The sequence below is a fragment of the Colossoma macropomum genome, unplaced genomic scaffold (genome assembly GCF_904425465.1).
Source record: "Colossoma macropomum unplaced genomic scaffold, Colossoma_macropomum, whole genome shotgun sequence".
NCBI lineage: Eukaryota > Metazoa > Chordata > Actinopteri > Characiformes > Serrasalmidae > Colossoma > Colossoma macropomum.
Genome location: NW_023494875.1, coordinates 151,024 through 173,319, shown reverse-complemented (window position 1 = coordinate 173,319; position 22,296 = coordinate 151,024). Strand labels below are relative to the sequence as shown.

Genomic DNA, 22,296 nt, shown 5'->3' with positions numbered 1-22,296 from the left:
AAGTGACTCAGTCTGGGCAAGTTCGGACCGAGTGGCTCATCATGGAGCCTCAAGAAGGGAAACTTTTACGCTTTGTCTGGCCACTTTTGCTCATCGCCGTCCCTCCGCTCTCGCTGGCGCGCGCCGATCCTCCGCTCTATTACGGGCATGTGGTGGACGGGGCGCCGGCGGGGACCGCCGTGGCCGGACTCGTGCTGCCCGGTGGAGGCGCGTGCCGAGGCGCTTTGCGGGGCGAGCGCTCCGAGGACTTTTCTCTTTCCACCTCCGCGGACGGGCGCGGGCTCCTGCTGCGAACCGCCAAAACTTTGGAGCGCGCGCTGAAAGCGAGCTACGTGCTGCGCGCGCTGCTGCCGGGCTGCCCGGGCGCTCAGGATGCGGTGACCGTGCGCGTGGACGTGCTGCCCGGAGGCAGGCGGCGGAGGGAGGTGGCCGGAGAGCCGCATTACACCGTGGCGCTGGCGGAGGGCGCGAGACCCGGGGATGCGGTGTTCACGGTGCCGGACGAGCGCTTCGTTGAGCGGCGCTTCGAGGCGCTGGCGGACGGCGGCGGAGCGGTGCGCGTGCAGCGGGACTCCGGCCGCGTGTACTTGGCGCGCGCGCTCACGGCTCCCACGCACGTTACGCTGAAAGTGCACAACGCCAGAGGTGAGACTGACTTCATAACCCTGCTGTTTTCTGATCAGACTGGCTTTACCTTCCTAAAAGACATCGTGATTAATAATAATTCAAGTAATACAAATCCACAGAGTGCCCTGCTGAAAAAGATATGAGCTGCGTCCCAAACCACATACTACTACACCACACATACTACACTAATGAGTGGACTTCTGTGGGTGGTGTACTGTTTTTGATATACTGTGTAGTATGGTAGTATGCGGTTTTGGGTTCGGCATTTCAGAAAAGTGATGCAGTCCTTAAATGCTGATAAAGTGTTATTGTTATGCTAAATATTTTTCAAATTTAATGGTTTGTACATCATATATACTATGAGCTTTACATGCAAAAATAAGCATAGGAAATGTTATGTTTGGGGTCATACGGACATCATAAACAACACACTTTTGGGTTAAACTACTAAAGAAACTATGTGGACAGTGTGTGGAAGCAAGTTCTTCCCCACAGGTTGTAGACTTTGCTCTGGATGGTCTTAAGTGCATAGACTGAAAAGCTGCTCTAGACTGGTGTAGCAGCCCTGCACTGAACGTTTTAGTGCATTATCTGCCCCAACACACTTGACTTACCCCATCTACTTATTTCTTCATGAGGTTAAATGTGCTTGTTGGAGCACCAGGGCTGAGAAGCACTGGGCTAGTGGACCATTTCCTGAATCGAGAAGTGTTTGGAAGCTGGTTATGATAAGCAGCTGTGCAAAGACGCAGGACTTTTCCTCTGCGCTCACAAATGCCTTAGCATAATATTTCCCCATCTTGGTCCTGGAGTCCACCTGTTTTCCCTGCTCACATCTTTCTCAACTCATCGGCTCATTAACATGCCCTTCATCAGTTTAAAATAGTATGTTGGGAACGTGTGCAGCGTGTGCGGTGCTGTGGGAGTCACAGTGGTTGAGCTTGTGTCTTCATTTGTCTGTGGGAGAGATGCACGATGAAGCCCACACTCACGTTTCTTTAGCCTCCAGTCTTCCTTGTCCTAGCCCAAGTCTTTAACTCCATAACATTCGGACCTCCACATGCTTAAGCTTATTAGGCTTATTATTTCGAAACAGCTGAAAATGATGATTATTAAAGGGGAATTTAGACGATTTTTTAAACTCTCTGCATAATTCAACAGTGGAGATGTGAAGTTATTCAGAGTGGTTTGATGTGAAATGGCTCATTTTAGAGAAACTTACTGACTTTCTTTACAGTGGTGGTGATAGGAACCAGGGGTTGAGATGTCTACAGCACAAATATTGCCATTTTATTTACTATCATGAATGAAAAGTAAATTACATGTGACATCTGAGTTTCTCTATAACAGAACACTTCACATCAAACCACTCTAAATGACTTTTCTTACATCTTAAACATTTAATTATGCAGAGATTTTTTTAAATCAGTGTAGTTCCTCTTTCTCCAGCTCCCCCTGTGACCCAGAAGGATAAATGGTTTAGAAGATGTGTGTGTGTGTGTGTGTGTATGTGTGTGTGTGTGTGTGGTTCCTCTTTAAGTTATAGATTGTGAGTATGAGAAGTCTGGACCAACTGATAGATCCATGAATGTTAAGGGGTTTATTACATTTGCTGGGCACAGAGGAGGCCAATTGTCTGTTTTGTATAACAAAAATACAATATCTCTCCACAAGTCATCTCTCATAGCAACAATTTCAATCTGTTGTACTCAAAATACTGAGCCATCAGGAAAAAGTAAGTTGACTATATTGAAGTGCTATGTGATTAATGTCACATTGTTGATTCTGATCTGTTGATTTGCCTTGTCTGGCATCTTTCCACTACAATCTTGTCTTGAACAAACGCTTGTTAGTCTTGTTAGTTGGTTTGGAGATGATCACAAGTTGTTTGTAAGGTAAACAGCATTAACACATATGGGTTTGGCTTATTTAGTGTTGGTTTCTAACACCCAAAGCAAAGCATTTGTTTATGTCCCTGACAAATGTGCAGTCAGAGTACATAAAGGGGAATTCCACCAGCTTTTCAAAATTGCTGCACAACTCAGTCATTGATATGTAAACAAAGTCATTCAGAGTGATGTGATGTGAGATGGATCTTTGTAGAGAAACCTACCAACTCAAATCTCTTTACAGTGGAAGTAAAAGGAACCAGGAGTTGTGTCTACAATCCAGATATAGCCGTTTTATTTGTTATCCTAACTTGTAAAATAGTGGCGAGTCTGAAAAACGTCAGTTTTCTTTGGGGACTATTTTGCTTTATAGTGCCCTCTTCACCTTATATGTGCTTTAAAAATATGTTTTAGGCCAAAATTGTTTCGCAAAACTATCATAAAACAGTGTCCCAGGCATCAGGCATCATAACCATTTTTGTAATATCTTTCCATGAGGGAGCTTTTAGAGACATTGAACTCTTCAGACGTCTGGTTCTTATCACCACTGCTGTGAGCAATCCAGACTTAAGTTTTTTCAAATGGAGCAACTGTCAACTGTGGCACTTCTTTTTCTTCTCCTTAGTTATGCAGTAGTTTGGGAAACATATGTTCACAATATTGATATAACGAACCGAGTAACAGAGCGGTTGTGGCTCTAGCCGCACCGCTAATGGGAATAAATTGTGGCATGTTGAGTAAACTGAAATAAAGTTACCAACATCACTGGGCCTAGTTAGTGTAAATATTATGATGAAGGCCACTAATTAGGAACGTGAGTTTAGATGAAGTGGTTCGGGTCATGCTGGCCTGATTTTGTTAATCAGGGCCTTAAATATGAACCTACCTCCACTGTTTGTTTGGAGTAATTAGTGATATTTACCCACCTGGAAGTCACCAGAGACGTGTGCTTTGTGTGTCTCCGATACCTTGTCCAGGACAGGATCCACTGTTTATGGGGGGGAACTGGAGTGTTTGTTTTTGTATGTCAAGGCCTTATCCCTCATTATGTGACTGCAATTGCCTCAGCTTCTGATTTAAGTCAGCTAGTGATTGTTTTGTGGATTAAGAGGCTAAAGTATGGCTCATGACATGTTTACTAGACGAGTACGGGGTAACTCTGGCGCTGTTAATCATGTATAATCAGCACTCGCAAGCTCATCAGTCTTCACATTTACCAAGCTGTCTAGCAGCTGTCGGCCACATAATCTACCTGCTTCGGCATTTCTCTGGAAATGGAAAATGAATTCATTACTTCTGCCTGCTGAGCCTCTCCCATGACAATTTTGCTTTCTTTCTTCGCATAATTTGGTGTTATGATAAACATCAATGTCTCAGCAATGGTAACATTCCAGTAATCCAGATAAAACAGATTTCTGTTGGAAAAGTGGAGCAGATTGGGTCCTTAAAATGGTCATCAGCCTGTTAACTATGTAAAGCAAATGTGTTATTAAAATAAAGAAAAGATTTTTTGAACAGTGCCATAGAAGAACAACTTTTGGTTGCCTAAAGAATCACATCTGAAAAACATTTGTAAGTGTGAAGAACCATTTTAAGAGTTTTATTAACCTGCATGTCATGTGAAGGTTTTGTACCAATGTAAGGAGCTTTTGGAGAATTATGAGAGCATTAAATCCCTCAGTGCTAGACAGAATTTATGAATTTGTATAGTTTTTAGGTTTTTGTTCATCAATATTTTCTCACTACAATACCTGACATGCATTATGAAAATGCATCATACAACCATTGGCAATTCCTGTGATATCATCCAGTCCTGACTGCTAGCCTAGTTACTGTTCTGTAGTTAGCATTGTCTTTAGCATTAGTGTAACTCTCACCTTGGACGTCGAACAAAATCGAAAAGAAAACTGAAAATCTATCCTTATTCAGCACAAAATGGAACTCAAGAGACAAGTTTTTACAATTTCAGTCAGAGAAAAGGAGGCAAACCGAGATGGGATGCAGTTAGCTTGCTAACCTTAGCATTTAGCTTGTTGTCCTCCTCATCTGACAGGTCATTTCTGTTGTTTGAGAGATTCATTCTCTTCATTGTAATGATGATTTGAAGATGGTTTATACAGTAATGCCACCACAATAAGATAGATAGCCATAATTACCAGCTAATTGAAAAATAAATACATTCGAAACAGCTTGCCTCCAAAAATCCACCCCAAAACAGTTGCAGTTTCTCCCACCTCACATTTCATTTGCCAAACTTAAAGCTTATTGTCTTTCTTTTTTTTGATGCTGCTGGTTCATGTGGTCATTTGAACAGAACTGTCACTTTAAACACTCTCCTCATCCTCTCCTCATCCCAGTGAGAAAGCAGTGCTGTAGGAACAGCATCCCCTCGGCTGCATGCTCGCTCTGTACCTCGTTTAGTGCGGAGATGCTGTCTGCAGGACCGTCTCCCCAGTCGCGCGTGGTGAAAGCAAGCCAGCGCACAGGGTCTTCTGGGAGATAATTATGCTGGAAACTATTGTCTGGGCTTATGCTAACACTATTCTATTTGTGTATGTGTGTGCGTGTGTGAAAAGCGATGTTTGTTTTCTCCTATTTAGATGAGGAGTTTAGATAAAGTCGTCCCATCTGTGTGCACGGGCATTCCCTCTATATTCTTTCAAACACCACAATCCAGCATGCACAACACAGTATGGGGACAACACTGGAATAATTAGTGAAGTAAAAACATACAATGCATAATGCAGGAATTAGCCACTGCAGAATCTTTGCTTATGTACTGCCATCCAGACTAATGTAAAATGGCCCAAATCATAGAAAACTGAATTTTCCTCACTTTTATGAGATGGGTTTGATGTAGTATATAAACATTGTTAAAGTTTTTAAAAAGTACTGTTCACTCCCCAGTCCATATGTGGACACTAAGCTGCAAAAAAACTTTGAAGCCACTTTTTCTATGATGTCACAAAAAAACATTTCTATATATTATACAGCAATTTAGGATTGTTTCAGCCCAGTATGCTTTTGGAACGAGGTACAATACAAGGCAGCCAATCAGAACAGAGGTAATTTACATGTATCAGCCTTAGAGGTGCAGCTTGTTTAATTATACGGGATAAAGCAAGGTTGGAAAATGGTCACGTAAAAATGAATTATGACTCTTTTTAGTACCTAATACAACACAAATGTTACAAGTAGACTTCGTGGTAAACCAAAAAAAAAAGAAATAAGAAAGATGTAGCACATTGTCACGATCAAAACAAAACCTTGCATTGAAAACTTTGTAGAAAAAGGGAATAATGTACTTTAATGTACTTTAATGCAATGCCATTGTATTCCAAGTAAATTTGGACCATTTCTATTGGTCCATTCATCATGAAATGTTCACCCAACATAAAGGCCAGTTGGCCTTTTCCAGTGGTGTAAAAGAATAAACTACAAGGTTTTGATATGAAACGAAAAGCAGTCACTGTGTTGCTTTTTATATCCCCAACACCTCCAACTCATATCCCCTATCCATGCCTCAGGTCATGCTCTGTGCATGCATGCCTGCAGTACCTGACGGCCGACACCAGTGCGCTTTGATTGACCCCAATGTCAGACACCATTTAATTAACAAGCTTCTCATAGAGCATGGGGGGTTAACAGTTTGTCCTGCTCCATTAGCCGCAGTAGCATTAGCATGCAGTGTGCCTCTTCAGGACTGTGGGGCAGACTTCTAATCCCCATAAAGACCATCCCTGCGGTGCCTCCATTGGCTTGGTAAACACTGATAATGGCTCATGTGCTGTGTGTGCGGAGCCTTCCCCGCGCTGTGCTCCTACAAGCACTTTATTCACCCCCTCCAGGTAGCACAGCGCCCGTGAAAGTTAGAAAATCCTTGTAAGAAATGACTCTATCTTTCCGGGAACACCTAAAATGCTCTACATGAAGAGCTCGCCTGGGGTGATATGCTGGTAAGGCTGGAGCAGTGAGGATAAATATGCGTTGGAAAAAAACAGTGATGCCGTGAGACAAACACAGGAAGAAAATAACAAGAGCGCGTACCCCTCAACTGAGCAAAGTGTAAACAAATATCCGCTCTCTATGCTGAGCAAATCTCTATTAGATTTGCATCTGACTGGAAATAATCCATATTTTCTGCATGCTGATAAGATCTGCACCATGAGTAATGACTGTACATAGTTAGTGAACCTTGCCAATCTGCTCATGCATTTTCCATCTGTCCTGCGTCGAGTTATCATTACATTTTCAGCTTCTGTCACCTCCTTCATGTCAGCAAGCCTGTAACACGGTTCGGTGAGAGTGCCAGGATGCAGGCTTGAGTGGTGGAGCTCACTCACTAACAGCAATGACCACAGCTTGCGTAAACCTTCTTTGTCAGAAGCTTTCTGTTGTGGCCTTTCTGTTGTTCAAGCCCCCAATTATCTTTCAGGCCTCCTTTTCCTGTGCCCAGCGTCTTACAGGCACGGAGAGTGTAACTGTAGGTGTAATTAGGGCCGCGTGGCCTTTTGCCTCCCACACACACGCTCAGTCATTCAGAAGAGCCCCTCTCATTGTAGCCAGAGCAGCCAACCTGAGCTGGGGACGTTTGCCCAGCTCTCAAAGAGGCCTGTCAGCTTCCATTAAGCTCTCCGACGCTTACGGTGCAGCACGCACCACAGCGACAGCCAGAAATGGAGGGAGAGGATGGAGCAAAGCGCTGGCTGTCTCCTGCTCAGGCTTGCAGAGACCTGTGAAGCACAGAGGCTGAGATAAGCATGATAAGCATTATAGGTTTAATTAGGTCCGACATTGTGACCAGACACACAACATGATCCAAGAGCATTCTGCTGACTCTGAGTTTTGAACATAAACCCACTTGTAGCCCAATGAAATTCTGACTAAACCTGACCCCAAACTAAACCTGAGTTTTACTCATATTCTTTTTCACACTGTGATTGACACATATACTAATCCCATGGACTTCGGTGCCAACAACACTGCAGCCATTCTGGCAGTGGAATGGAAATCAACCTTAATCAGTACAATCAAATAAAATATAGCTCTCTCTAACACTGTTATCAGATTAACTAGGACATTGTCGACTCAGTGTTGAGCTGTTAGTGAGCAATGAGGGATAAGAGGGGAGGGGTAAAAACCGTTCGGCTTTCTTGATATCAAAAATCATGTACAACAGCCGCGTTAAAAATAGCATTTAAACACAAAAGCATTTTAATAAATGTTGACTTGCTTGCAAATCATACACATTTTGTATGTTTTGTAAATCATACACATTTCCATTGAAATATGTTCGATCAACGATACTGAAGCAAAGAAATGCATGGTTTGTACCCATAAGCAAATGCTTTAGATCTCAATCAAATGAATCTGGCATACCTTTGAAAGAATACGTTCAATTTCATTAGCTTTAATATCCATTTTATATCTGAGAACAAAACTAAGCAACAGCTACAGTAACAGTTCTTGCTATGGGGGCTTGTTTGAGGGATGGACATTGCACACAGTAGTACTCTATTCATTCCAGAAGTTAAAACTGGTGCCAAGACTTTGTTATTTTATTTAATCCAATATACCAGATTCAACTAATCTAAACCCTTAAATGTGCAGAGCAGGGTTACTCCAAGACCAGGGTTGGGAATTGCTGATGTAAACCCCTCAGATGCAAGTCTGGGCTGCAAGAAATGCATTTTGTACTGGGCAGGATGCAAAGATGCTCGCAAGGCTGTACATTTGACCCACACAGTATGTGCATAGACAGAGTGTTGCCCCTTCTGGATGTGTCAGACAGCCATGGGCAGCTGATTAGATGTGTCGCTCACTGGCCATCTGAGAAGATGCTCAGCCATGTGGTCATTCTTGGAGAATTACTTCCCAACATTGGTCATTAAGGCCACCAGAAGCCCCGCACATGGCTCAACCCACCGTCCTGGAAGATGTAATGAACATATAAATAGATAAACTGATCATCAACTGAACAGACCATGTCCTGTCTTCTAACCAGAATGGTGGGAAAAGTGCACTTTGCCAAATCTTCTCTGCTTCAGCGCCCTTCGCTGTCACATTTAGATGAAAGGAGAAATGCGAACGCTCGGAGGCTTTACAGACCACCAGTGTCTCACCCGTTTATTTAGATCATACAATTAGTCCTTTTCCCATCTGCTGTGTTTAGCCTGAGGAACATCCTGTGATGCTGCTCTCATGCGCTGTATAGACAGCCATTATAGAAATGTACACAGGAGACTTCACCCTGCACTGAGCGATTCTGAACACCACGCTGTGTTTGTGTGTCCATTTGTGTGTGTGTCTTAGAAACGAAGGGAATTTAATTGTGTCCGCGTGAGCTCGCCGGTATGAGAGAGTGAGGGTGTTCAGAGGAGAGAAAAGGCTGCAGGATACATCGTTGCGAAGAAGCAAAACCTTTATAGAATGGTCTTTTTTGGTTGTAAATGAAGCCCTGGAGAAGTGTTTGGGTCTGTTTGAATCAGTGTTACTGAGGGACAGCAGGCCAGGCATAGTTACAGGGAGGGTTGTGCACTGGTGGTGAGGGCTGCAGGCAGAAGCAGGCTGTGTGAGTGTGTGCAGGCTATGGTTGTGCATTGTGATTGCCAGCAGTGAGGTGAGAGCTGTCATTCAGTGGCATATATGAGACTTGCTGTTGTTGAAGGAGGTGACTGCTCACTTTTTCCATGGAAGAGCTGCCTGGATTACCTCTATTGGTGAGGATTCCCATTGCTTTTGAGGAAGCTCATGCCATGCAAAAGTCAGAGACCACTCTTCATTTACTTAATTTCCAGACAAAATGCCCATTGAGTACAAGTAATTTATTTTAGGATGAATATCTAAGGAGGTTAGATAAATAACACATTTGCAGAAGGAAGGACAAGGTCAAAGAAAAACTAGTGAAAAAAAAAACCCTCCAGTTTCCAGGACTGGAGTTCAAAAATCTATTAAACGATACAGTAAAAATAGAACTCCTAAGACCTGATCACCATCAGATAAGCAGTACTTATCTGACAGCTCAATGCTATGAGTCTGAAAGGCTGTGTGGATGTCAAGAAACTGCTACTGAAAAAAGAAATAGATATAAAAGTAGAAGTAGAAGCTGTTTGTTTTAAGTCCAGACCCCAATATCATTGAATGTGTTTGAGATTACTTGGATCTTAAGTTGGAGCAAGTGTAACCAACTGAACTTTGGGTGCTGGAAAAATATCCCTGCAGATTTCTTTGAAAAACTGAAAGCAATTCTGCTGAAAAGAATGGAAGCTGTGTGGACACACTAAATGATGCGGAATTTATTATATGTAGTTGTTGAGGTTCTGTGTGATTTTCTATTAACTATATGGTTCCAATACCTTTGGTATGAGTAGGAGTCGATCCAGAACTAAACATCCAACATCAGTACCTGACCTCACTAATGCTCTTGTGTCTGAATGCAATCAAATCCTCACAGCAATATTCCAACATTTAGTGTAAATCCTTCTCAGAAGAGTAGAGGCTGTTACTGCAGCAAAGGGTAGACAAACTCTCTGGTAATGCTCTTGAGTTCAGAAGAAACGCTGGATGAGCAGGTGTCTAAAACTAGAATGTGTACTGTACTACAACCATATTGTTGTTGTCACATGAAAATCTTGTAAACTTTGAAACTTTTACACACATTTTATGTCTATTTCATGACGATTTTATGATGAACATAGAAAAGGAATAAAATTATTCCCAAAGGTACAAATAAATGTCATTACATTAACATACACTGAGGTTACGATTGTGCTTTTTCTTTTCATATAAACTTTTGGAGATATAGAGGTTTTGTTATGACAGCGATGATACGTTGAACGTGTGATCTGAACCAGCACTTGTTTAATTTCTGCAAACGAGATGTATCGCACAGAGTGCTGAGTGAGTAGCTCTGTTTTGTGCCATCAAACTCTCCCCTGAGAGCAAACTCACTTAATGATGGTAGTCCATCAAAGCACATGCTCTCTCTCTCTCTCTCTCACCCCCCCTCCCCACTCAGTCATAGTCCCTGTAGTGATCCCATTGTCCACATCCCCTCCTCTCTGTTAATTGAACTTCATGCCAGTTCTGCAACCATCTCCTCCATTGTGTTATAATAGGTTATCGACAGGATATACAGTGTGGCCCAAAGCTTTTTTTAATGATGAAATAAGGACAAGGTCATCAGCGGCCCTGCTCCACCTCCCTCCCTCTTTTGGCCCGGGTAAACTCTGCCAAGCCTAAGTTGCACAGGGCCCCCAGTGCTCCCTCTGTGTTTTTTGGATCTTAATTGTTAAATTGGTCACGGTGGCTGGGATTTATTTTAATTCCTGGAGAGGAGGGTTGTCACTTTGTCTCTTTCTCCGCTCTTTCGGAAATCCCTTACTTCCGCAGTGAAGGAAATTGCACTTGAAGCACTCTCGGTTTAAAACACACTGATCTGGGATTTCAGCAGCAAACTCGTTTATCTGGGCTGGCAACCCGCATTGTTAGCTGATTGAAGTTATATCAATGAGATTTAAGAAAAAACACTGGAATGAAAAAAGCACTCAGCTAACAGTGAGGGCTTCCAGCAAAGCTGAACACAGTTTCATTAAGAGATCAATAAAAAGTGATTGTTTACTCTGTATGGAAACTGTGGCTGCTGGAAAATGTTGTGCAATGTTCATTTCAGTGCAGTAGCTCCTGGAAAAATGAAGAGTAGTGCTCACGATGGTGAGTTCACTGCTGAAACACTGCTAGCTGATTGTAGAGGCTAATTCTTGTTTTTCTGAAGTTGGGACTAAGGAGGTTCATGTGTATTGGAGTGCTCGGTTAACCATTCGAGGTAGCAGTATTCAAATACTAAAATTGCTATTCAGGTACTTTATGTTTCATCATGGAAAGACTGAGAAAATATACAGGCCAAGAATTTGATGAAACACCCGTTTTATGTTTTAGCAAGACAGTTTGCTCATATTAATAAGTATAAACATTTGAATATGCTGAGTTCTGTAGCGTGAGCACATTGCTAATGATGCTTTGTCAAGGATTGACAGCAGAGTTAGCATGGCTAAAACTAGGCTAACTACTGTAGCTAATGTTAGCTACGTCCAGAAAGAGGGACAATAGATCCCTGACAATCTAGAATGTTGGCACACTGTCCACTAAAGTGAAAATTCCTTGTGTAGAAGATGACGAGTCTCAGCATCCAGGGTTGAAAAGTTACTTAGTGTTGAACCTGTGCATTCAGACTAATTTTGATATTTAGGTATCCATAAGAGTTAACCCCCTCAGGTCGATGATGTTGTAAGGGATATCAAAGGACATTATACAGAAAAGATTAAATATCTTGGGAACTCTGCAGGCTAAAGAGTGAATTTACTTTGCTTGGAAGGGTAGCATTGTTCTGTAGACAATTGTTATTGGCACAACGCTACCTATTTGGGAAAAAATAAAAGTCTTCTAGCATGCAGTGTTTCCAAGATGTTTTCTTTTATGTGCAACATCTTTTGATGTTGTATACAACATTGTCAACCTGAGAGGGTTAATGAACGAATATCCAGGTAACCATAGGGAAGGAAAAAGCAGACAAAATTAGTCCAGGGCTGTAGGCTTGGTTTTTAGATGACAGCCCTGGACTAATTTAAAATTTGACACCATGTTGTGTTTTTGCCATGGGAAATTGGTAAGTTTTCCTGTTGGATGAGTAACAGAAGCTACCTGTTCAGAGAAACTAATGAGCTAACACTAATTGGCTACTAAAGAGGACACGTCGTCTTCTACATGAAGTCTTTTCTCCTCAGTAGACAATGTGCTAAAATGTTCATCTTTCCCAGATATATATTTTCACTGTTTCTGGACCTAGCTAACATCAGCTAGAGTAGTTAGCCTAGCCTAGTAAGTAGTTAGCCAGAGCCAGCTGCACATCACCTTCTCAGTCATGTCCTTAACAATGTCCTTAACAACACAATCCTGTTTTGTAGGAGAAAAGTGTTGTACTGTCAGCACAGAAGAAGATGCGGAACACATTATACTTATGTTGAAATGATTTTATTGAAATATGCACTTTAACAGCGAGTCTTTACAAAGACTAGCCAACACGAAACCAGAGAAGGAGTAACGTGGAAGGACACAACACATGTGGAGGGTGGAATAACTCACTAACTCAATAAGCCCACCCTCTATGGACACAACTTCACAAACACAACTACACTAATAACTAAACCAAACAACATCAACAAATGTCCCCTGGGCCCCGATGACAGCCACGAGAGTCGGCAAGAAGGCAGGGCCGAAAGTCCAAGCCCAGGTGAAACCCTGCAAAGACGGCGGGGGGAGGATGAAATTCACAAGAGAGTGGGGGAAGTCGTGTGAGTCCTGAGCCCCGCCTCCTGGGCACCGCCTCCAGTCCTGCAGCAAGACCCTGGAAGCGGGCCCAGCACTTGCATGCCATATTCCACCCCCCCTCACTGGACAGGCACATAACACAGTCCCTTTTAAACCAGGAGGTGGTGCATCCTAAGAGTCATTTTGCATGGCCACACCCACTAAGCTCCCCACAGCAGTGCGGCCCATGGCAGACACCACAGTATACTTGCTAAACTGTCACATTTTACAGTTCTGTTAAATGAAATCTGAGATTCCCTGAATTTTTAGCCTGTTTGTTTTCTCTTTCTTCCCATGATGAGACTGAATACTGAGTGGTGATATCTGAATAAGCACCTTGAATGGTTAACTGGACACTCAAGCACCCATTCACATCCTTACTCACTATACTAATTAAGAGCTCCACAGAGCCTGGCATAAATCTGTTTTTTGCACTAACAAAAATGTGGCTAATTGTGTTCCTTATGATTCTGTTTGTTTCTTAAAATAACCACATTATGTCATGTGACGCTTTCTTATTATATTTTACTTTCTTATGACGCTTTTTCTTATATTATCGGTGCTTTACCGGAGGGATTTCCACAGCTGTGATGTGAATAGTGCAGAGTGGTGTTATGAGCTGAAATCTGTGCAGGCTTGCTGAAACTGAACTTCCTTTACTTTTCCCTTCCCTCATTGCTTTACTTGCTCTCTCATTCTTTCACTTTGACTTACAGATGTCGTGTTCAAGCCGTTTGACAGTCAGGCCTATTAGCATGAAAATTTTATGGGCTGGCCGATTTGTGAGGCCGACCGTTTTGATATGGTTTGTGTGATCAGCATGTTTCCTCCCTGCTTACCCATTCCTTTGTGGCGGCGAATCCAAAACACTGACTCTCAGTAATTAGGTGAGCTCTGTTTACGGCTCGCATCTGTGCTGCCTCGCTCTCCGACGCTTTCTCTCTTTCTTTGCTGAATGTTCAAGCATGTGATTTTGGTACAGTCGTTACAGGAGAGGGAAAATGGTCTGGACACAGAGACTCAGCACACACGCTGTAAAGCAGATACAGGCCTAATTAGATCATTAAATATGTTCAGGCTGGAGCTCCACATTTGTTTAGGCTGAGGGCCCAGTGGCAACAACTGAATCCTCTCTCTCTCTCTCTCTCTCTCTCTCACTCTCACTCACTCTCTCTCTCTGTCACTTTCTCAAACAAGTCTTGCTTTCTCTCTTTGTTGCTCTCTCGCTCGCTTTTTCTTTCTCTCTTTCTGTCTTGCTTTCTTTCTCATTCTCTCGCTCTTTCACTCTCGCTGTCTCTCTTGCTCCCTCTCTCTTTCCTCTCTCTCTCTCCCACTGTCCTTCCCCCTTTCTCCTCCCTCTTTTTAAATTTTTACCCTCTACTCTTTCTTTTTCTTTCTCCCTCTTTCTCTTGCTTTTCTTATCTTTTTGTCACCCTTTCTCATTTTATGTCCTCCTTTCACTCTCACTCTTTTTCTCCCTCTCTCCCTTTCTCAATTTTTTTGTCTGTCTCTCCCTCTTTATCACTCTCACTTGCTGTCTTTCTTTATCTCCTTCTGTCTCTCCTTTTTACCTCTCTCTCTCTCCCTGTTTCGTTTAGTCTCCTCTTTATCTCACTCTCTCTGTCTCTCTTTCTTTCATTCTCACTCTCTTTTTCTCCCTCTCTCCTTTTCTCCTTTTTTCTCTTTTGCTCTCACTCTGTCTCTTACCATAGGGCACTTTTTCTCTCTCTTTCTCGCTTCCTCTCATTTTCCTCTCTTTTCCTTTTCTCTCACCTTCTCTTGTTTTTTCTTCCTCTCTCTTCCTCTCCTTTTCTCTCTTGCTGTCTCTCTCTCTCTCCTTCTCTTGTTTTTTCTTCTCTTTCTCTCCCTTTCTCTCCTTTCTTTCTTTCCTTCTCCATCTCCCCCTCTCTCGCCATCTTTCACTTTCTCTCCTTATCTCTCTGTCTCTCTCTCTCTTTCTCTCTCTCTCTCGCTCTTTCTCTGCCCTTCTTTTGTTTTTTTCCCCTCATTCTTTCTCTCCCTTTCTCTCCTTTCTTTCTTTCCTTCTCTCTCCTCTCCCTTTCTCTCCTTTCTTTCTTTCCTTCTCTCTCCTCTCCCTTTCTCTCCTTTCTTTCTTTCCTTCTCTCTCCTCTCCCTCTTCCCAGTTATCTCTTTCTCTCCTTCTTTCTTTCTCTCTCTCTCTCTCTCTCTCTCTCTCTCTCTCTCTCTCTCTCTCTCAATACTAACACCCTGCACTCATTGCATGAAGTCTTCTGCTGTGACCCACATACGCAGCTTGTTGTGAATGAACACCTGTGTTTCTGAGTCCGCACCTGCATCACACACACACACACACACACACACACACACACACACACACACACACATTTATTCACGTCTCTGAGAGTGTGACATCAGCTGACCTTGCTGTGGCCCTGTGTATGGTTGCTGGTCCTGGTGATTGTGAGGAGAGAATGAAGAGAGTGATGGAGAGCGAGTTAGACAGAGGAGGGGAAAAAACATCAGTATGTGCTGGAAAGTTCCTGAGCCACAGAGCCGTGATGGGAAATCAATATTATGTAAGCATGGCAGCGAGAATCCCTCCTGTGTTATTATTGATTTCATATGGGACCGCAGTACAGTCCTCTGTGATCATTTGCATACTGCTTTGCAGCTCACCCTTTTGAGATGCCAACTTCAAAGGGGGAAAATAAACTGCCAGGGAAAAAAGAGCTTGTTTAAAGATTTAAAGGCTGCAGAAATCAATTAAGCAAATATGCAAAGAGCTCTTTGGTTTATACACGGCAGAAAATCAACAAACAAACACGGTTAGTGTGAGATTTCACGTTCAATTGGAGCTCGTCGCAGAGACGTACACGCACAGAACTTGACTAGACTCATAAAAGCGAATTCTCTGTTTTACCCATGCCTGGCGCGCAGGTACTGTATCAAAGAAGCCCCTTTTGTTGATTGTGTTTGAATGAGAGAAGCAGAGAATGTATTGCTGTAGTCTCACAGCATTTTATTGAATTTCACACACTTTATGAAAAGGATATAGAAAGGCCTTTATGCGCTCCAGTCACAAATTCAAGGAGACGTTTTAGCAAAAAAAAAAGACAGTGTGTCACACTATCGCGTAAAGCATGCAAGGCAAGCTCTCTGACTGTAAAATGGGTGCTGATATATTGACGGTGCTGTTCAGAATCCAATTACAGTGATTGTAATCTGGCCAGTGTTTTCTCACGAGAGAGGAATTTCGCAGCTGCGGAACGCAGGGGTAAAAAATAGTCGCCTCCTTTGGCTAATTAAGCACACTCTGGAATGTACATCAAAAGCACGTCCAATCGAGTGCTGAGAGGGAGCAAGCGCTCATCTCAAACCTCAATTAAAACAAAGAAAGTTTGCCAGTTTGTTACCATCGGGTCGGAAAGGGAGCACAAACCGTCTCAGACAAAACAGCGCAAACCAAAGAAAAGCGTGTTTTTTTGCTGTAGCTTCCGTGTAGTGTTCGTTAAAGCGTCTCTGCCAGGCTTCCCTCTCTCTGAGAATGGGAGGCTGGCTCTGTGTGCCCCCGCATGGAGGAGAAAGGTCAGAGTAATTTATCTGACACTGCTGTCAGAAGAAAACTTAACGGAAGGCAGTTAACCCACGTGCTCCTCCGGTCCAAATAGAAAAGATGTAGTCTCGTTTTCTGATGGCTCCATTGTGCAGTGGTAGCTTTGTGAGAACTCTATATTCAGGCCTTTAATTCAGGTACTAAAAACTGTGAACCACATATATGTACGAGCATAGGTGGAGCGCAAAATGTGCCTGGTGTGACTACAATATGCACCCACAATGCACCTGAATTTAATGTTCTTTTTTAACCTTGGGTACAATACACCACTTTTAAAGTCTTAACAGATTATATAAAGAACTTGCGCGACTTCTCGCATTCTCCCGTTACTAGGAGACCAAATACACAAATGTGGAGTTGCTCGCTACTGCTGCTGTTCTCTCTGCCGTTTGCGCTGATAGTGTAAAGAAGCAGCAGGTAAACATGTTTAAGTGAGGCTCTAAATTTTAAAATTTAAAAATGTTAATAATTTGTGTGGTATTACTTAAAGTTTTAAATGTACATAAACTCAACTGTGCTGATGCCTGAAACTCAGCTTGTTAAAAAGCTTCGCTCCACATGTGAGTGACTTTTTGCCATTTTTCTTTGTTTACTTGCTGTATTTTCTTCTTTCACGCTCTCTGTTTTCGTTGGCTGTTGCAGGAATCCATTCAGATTGAGTCGTTGATCAGTTTATACTGCTACATTAGGCTAGAGTTGCGTCAAAAAAACTTCGTCTGGTCTGAAACGCGATCAGGAAGCCAAAAATCTGAATCTGCGCCCCTCAAGCACTACTCAATTCTCTCTCTTCAGCTCCAACTGACCCAAAAATCTGCAGACTAGAGCCAACTAGCAGAGACTCGGCCAGGCTGAGAATTGGGGCTAAAAAATGAGGGGTAAAAGGTGCCTGTCATAAAGCATGTGATTTCTGTCTTGTTGGGCAGCATTTGTTAAGTTCAATGGGCCCATTTTACTGGCCTAATGCTATTCAATCTGTATTAACTAGAAGTTTGTTTTTGTCTTTTGTTTGTTCGGATCCATTTAAGTGAATGGCGTTTTGATCTGGGCTACCTGAAGTAATTTGGGGAAATTACACAGATTTTTTATCCTGTACGAATTGGCCAATTGAATCCCTTGCAAATTACATTACGTAACCTCCTCTGGTAAAACCAATCCAGCTTGAATAGGACTTAGAAAACAGCGTTTGTGAAACGAGAATGCTTCTGAATGCAGTTTGAGCGGCGCCTTCTCACATGCATATATTTGTTCACGAGAGTTTAAACAGTTTTTCTGGTGGTGGACATTCTTCCAGCACTTTCACTTTGAAATTTGTGCCACCATTCAACTGCCATTTAACTTTAAGCAATCAGACAAAGTCTCTTTTGAGGCCTTTTCAATGTAAATTTACCTCTGATTTTAAAAGACTGAGGTAAACTGGCGCAAAACTGGCCAAATCAAGCAGAATATGTAGTCAGCTGCTCGTATATCTCCACTTACGTTTTGTGTGATTCTTCCACGTTTCGCTTTCTTATCATTTTCTATACGACTTAAATGTCCCCATGATTGGAATGAGTTGTAAAATTATGAAAATGTAATAAGTTATGGTTTCCCACAGACATCTATAGCTGAATTCCAGAGAGCCTCTGCTAAAGCCTCCGTAAGCAGTCTGAGGATTCTACACAAGGGGGTTGCTGTTCTCACTTTTGCTCACTTTTGTGTGTAACTTAAAGAGAAAAAAGCCATGAACCCACTTCAGCAGGATCTCACAAATGCATATTTTAAGTCAAAATGAGAGATAAAATATTTAATCACCAAAAAATGTTGAGTTACTTAGTATAATATTATGTGCTATTTAAGGATTTCCATTAAATCAGTTAATGCTAAAAATATATTAGCTGAAGATAGCATAGAAAGTAGGCAAAAGCTGCACTCCACTGTGTTTTTCCAGCTCTGGAAGCTCAGGGAACTTTGGTTAGCCTATCTTGGATGGTTGATTAGCCAAGCTCTTTGACGTGGTGAGGTTTCTCAGTCAAGTACAGTAATGACGGTCAAAAAACGGAAGGTTGCTTAACTGCTTTTGCTTGACTTTTACTTAACTTTTGCGAAGACATCAGCTAAATGTCTCAGTTACCGGAGCCAGAAGAAAACGCCAAGCTAAAGTTAGCCAGCTCCTCCTCCTCCTCCTCCTCCTCCTCCTCCTCCTTCTTCTTCTTCTTCTTCTTCTTCTTCATAAAGTTGTTAACATGTTACTAGCTGCTCCATTTAAGGTGAGATGGAAAATTTACAAGTCTCAGCAGCTACTTTTCCCCACAGGATCTAAGAAGCTGCTACAGTGTCGATACTGAACAGGCGACACAAAAAACTTGGCCTTTTGAAATTGTAAACAAACTTCATTTATAAAGATGTTGCACGTTTCTATACTTTTTTATTTATTTTGTACTAACACATATTGTATCATTAAATTTGCGTATCGTTACACCCCTACTCTCCACTCTGCTGAAGGAAAGAAAACTGTGTTGATGAGACATTATTGTCATTCTGGTGGACGCATATTTCTTCTCTCCCTCCTGCATCTACATGTCTTTTCATCTGTCTGTCTGGCCTCTGAGAAGCGGGTTCACCCACTCAACCCTCCATCCGCTTATAAAGCATGATTCATGGTTTGACTCAGAAGATCACCTTTCTCCTCCTGAGTGGGGGTTCCTGTGTCCTCTGAAGAGAACACTGTAAAACTTCAGATTATGGGCTCATGTCTCCGTCTGCAGGGCTGCTCACATGTTTCTCCAATCATCTCTCTGAAGCTGAGCGGTAGTGACGGCGCCCATCGTCCGTCAGGCCGTAAAGCAGGAAGCTGAGCGCAGACATGAAGCATCATCCCCAAACCGTCTCCCACACACCCGTCCTCAGCCGCATTGATTAGCTGAGACGTGATTGGAGACATGAAAGCAGAGTTTGTGTTGCTCTGAGCGAGACGAGATCCACGTCAGGCTTGGATTGAAGGCCAGACGCTGCGTTTCACGGCCGGTGCTGAAACAAATGCTCCATCAGAAAAAAAAGAAAAACTCAGGCTGTTTCCCCACAGGGCTTTCGCACATCCACTGGCAGGGATCTCGTAAGAAAGATGAAACCGAGCCGTTTTCATATTCTGTACGCTTCATCATATCGCTCCATCTAGGTGGTTATTTTAGGCTCTTAATTTCTCTGTTTGATACAGTTATTACATCATTTTACAGTCCAGCGCCCTGACAGAACTAGTGATGAATTATTAACGGCCTTCATTTCATGAAGTATTTATGACATTAAACAACACATTTCACATTAATAAAGTTCCTCGGCTCAGCAGTGCTACTCCAGGACACTCGCTCAGAATGTCCTCTGTCAATGTAGACATGTGTGAATGCATGCATTAACGTGAGCTGCTTGTTTTCAAGGGTGTTTATGAGGTTATAAAGAGTGAGTTCACCAGTGGAGCTTGATTTATGTACATACAGCATATTATGTTAAACACTGAGAACCTTTTATTGTGCGTATGTGTCTGAGGGAGTGAAGTGAGTGTATCGTAAAAGGACTAGGCTGTTATTGTTGTGACACTGTGGGGTTATAGAAGTTTGCATGATCTAAAAGTACTGTAGTAAATGCATGGATTTTAAAGTATTATGTAGAGTTTTGATAGAATACTTAATCACTGTTAGTTCAGTTGTAGGCTAACCAATATTACTTTATTGTATTGTGTCTATTATACTAATTATACTAATACTATATTAAGTCTAATTTTAGAGCTTAAATTGTCTATATCCTACATTTGTCCTATATTTTCTTATATTCTTTCTCATATTTTTTACTCTGATGTCCACTTATGATGTTTTATATATGAAAAACAGCCATAATCCATTTTAACATGACCATTTTCCAACCTCTTCACCTTGTATTAAACTGTTACTGCTACTTGGCCTTTAAGACTGATACATGTAAATAATCTTTATTATGATTGGTTGTCCTGTATTCTGCCTCTTTCAAAAAGCCAAAAAGCAATCTGAGCCGAAACACTCCTTATAACTTCATCTTGAATGGGCCAAGCTAAACTACTGTAGCTTGAACAGGTGGATGTATGTAAATATGTTGGTTTTTGTGACATCACAAACACAGTGAATTCAAAATGAGCTGTTTTTGAAGCCCTACCAGGGCTTCTACCAGGATTTACATACTACATTAATCTCTTTATTTGAAAAAGTGAGGTTTTTAATTTGTTGTTATATTTATATTTAATAATAATGTCTGTAAAAGATAAATATTATACTATATAATCTATTTACATGAATTTTATCATTACCTGCTTTGATAAACATCATGAATTCTGGATATTAATTTTATTATAACATAATTGCTGATGTTATACAGCTTTCTAAGTCGTCTTCAAAACTTTGAAGTTTATACATTCATTGGCGAACATTTTGTGGAAAATGTTGATCTGAAACTTTTGAGTGGTAGTGTGTGTAGCAAATCATATTTACATAACCATGGTACAAACTCTCTTTAACCATTAGGCTGTTTAACATGCTGTTTCTGTTACTGTGCCTTTAAGACTGATATATATAAATTAGCTTTGATCTGATTGGCTTGTATCGTTGATTATTCAGAAAGCAGCCCATGCCTGTTCAGTGCTTCATTCAAAAAGCCACCTGTGCTGAAACACTCCTTGTAACTTCAACATGAATCAGCGAAGCTAAACTGCTATCACCTAAACAGGTGTACGTATGTAAATGTGTTCACAAAACTGTGAACTCAAAATGGGCTTAGTTTCCACATGTAGCCTTTACAGATTGTGGAGTAGAAGGTTTTGGAACATTATTCAAACTTTAATCAAACTCTTTTATTTAAAAAAAAGTGAAGGAAAATCCATTTTCCATGGTGTGGGCCCTTAAAATGAAACTGTCACCCTGCTCAATTTGCATCAGGGTAGAAGGCCTGCTATGATATCAGAATCCATATACAACACTGATCCTTCAGAACTGTTGTGAGGGGTGTCGACAGCAGCTCAAACGGCCCGAAGAAAGACCATTTTTCCCAGAGTGCGCTGTTTGAGGCTTTAAATGTCTGTAATCATATTAGAACCGTTTGTGTACCAACACGCTGTAAGCTGTCAGTTAGCATGCTTTCAAATGGTGTCAGAGAGATGCTTTTGCTCAAGCACTGGCACTTGTTAGTGTGAGTGTGTGGCGGCTGAGTGCTGCAAGCTCTCAACGCCTCGTACACAGCGCTGATTGCACTTTCCCAGCCCAAGCAGAGCAGCGATGGAGGTGGCTAACGCTGCTTCCCTAGCTGCTGGGAGGGAAGTGGAGGGGGTTCTAGGGAATTTATATCTGCTATCAAAAGCCTTTCATCTTCTACTGCACACTGTAATAATTGAATGGCACAGTTGTCACCATTTGATAGCACCTTTGCATTAGACTACTCCCTGTCATCAATAATGCAGCACTCAAATAAAACAGCATTCATTACAGGGATCAGAGATTCTCCTTTTCAGTAGTCCATTACAGTTTTGCTCTCTTTTTTAATTTTTCACTAGCCACACACAAAAGGAGCTTGACACACTTTTCTCCCTGTTTTGTTATAATTTTCTAATCCACTTGCGGAACAGTACATTAAATTCACTGCTTATGGAAGTAGGCCTGTTTCTTTTTCTTTGTGCCTGCTGACAGCAAGCCTATTAAAAGAGTATCCCATGGCGGGCTGTGTTAGCCACACTCCTCTTCTGGTGGCAGATGGGGAGTTGTGGTCCAAATGTGCCCCGGCCTGCAGCCCTGCGAGGCCCTGTGAGGCCCTCCAACATGCTGCGAAACC

General features: G+C 42.1%; 1 protein-coding gene across 1 annotated transcript in view; it reads left to right on the top strand.

Annotated features, from left to right (window-relative positions):
- Window positions 1-41: 41 nt before the first annotated feature.
- The window catches only part of LOC118800367 (neural-cadherin-like), a 168,919-nt gene continuing 146,664 nt past the window's right edge, over window positions 42-22,296 (top strand). The window contains exon 1 of the mRNA XM_036560570.1: window positions 42-645. Coding sequence (XP_036416463.1) covers window positions 42-645 — 604 coding nt within the window. The remainder of the gene's footprint in view (window positions 646-22,296) is intronic.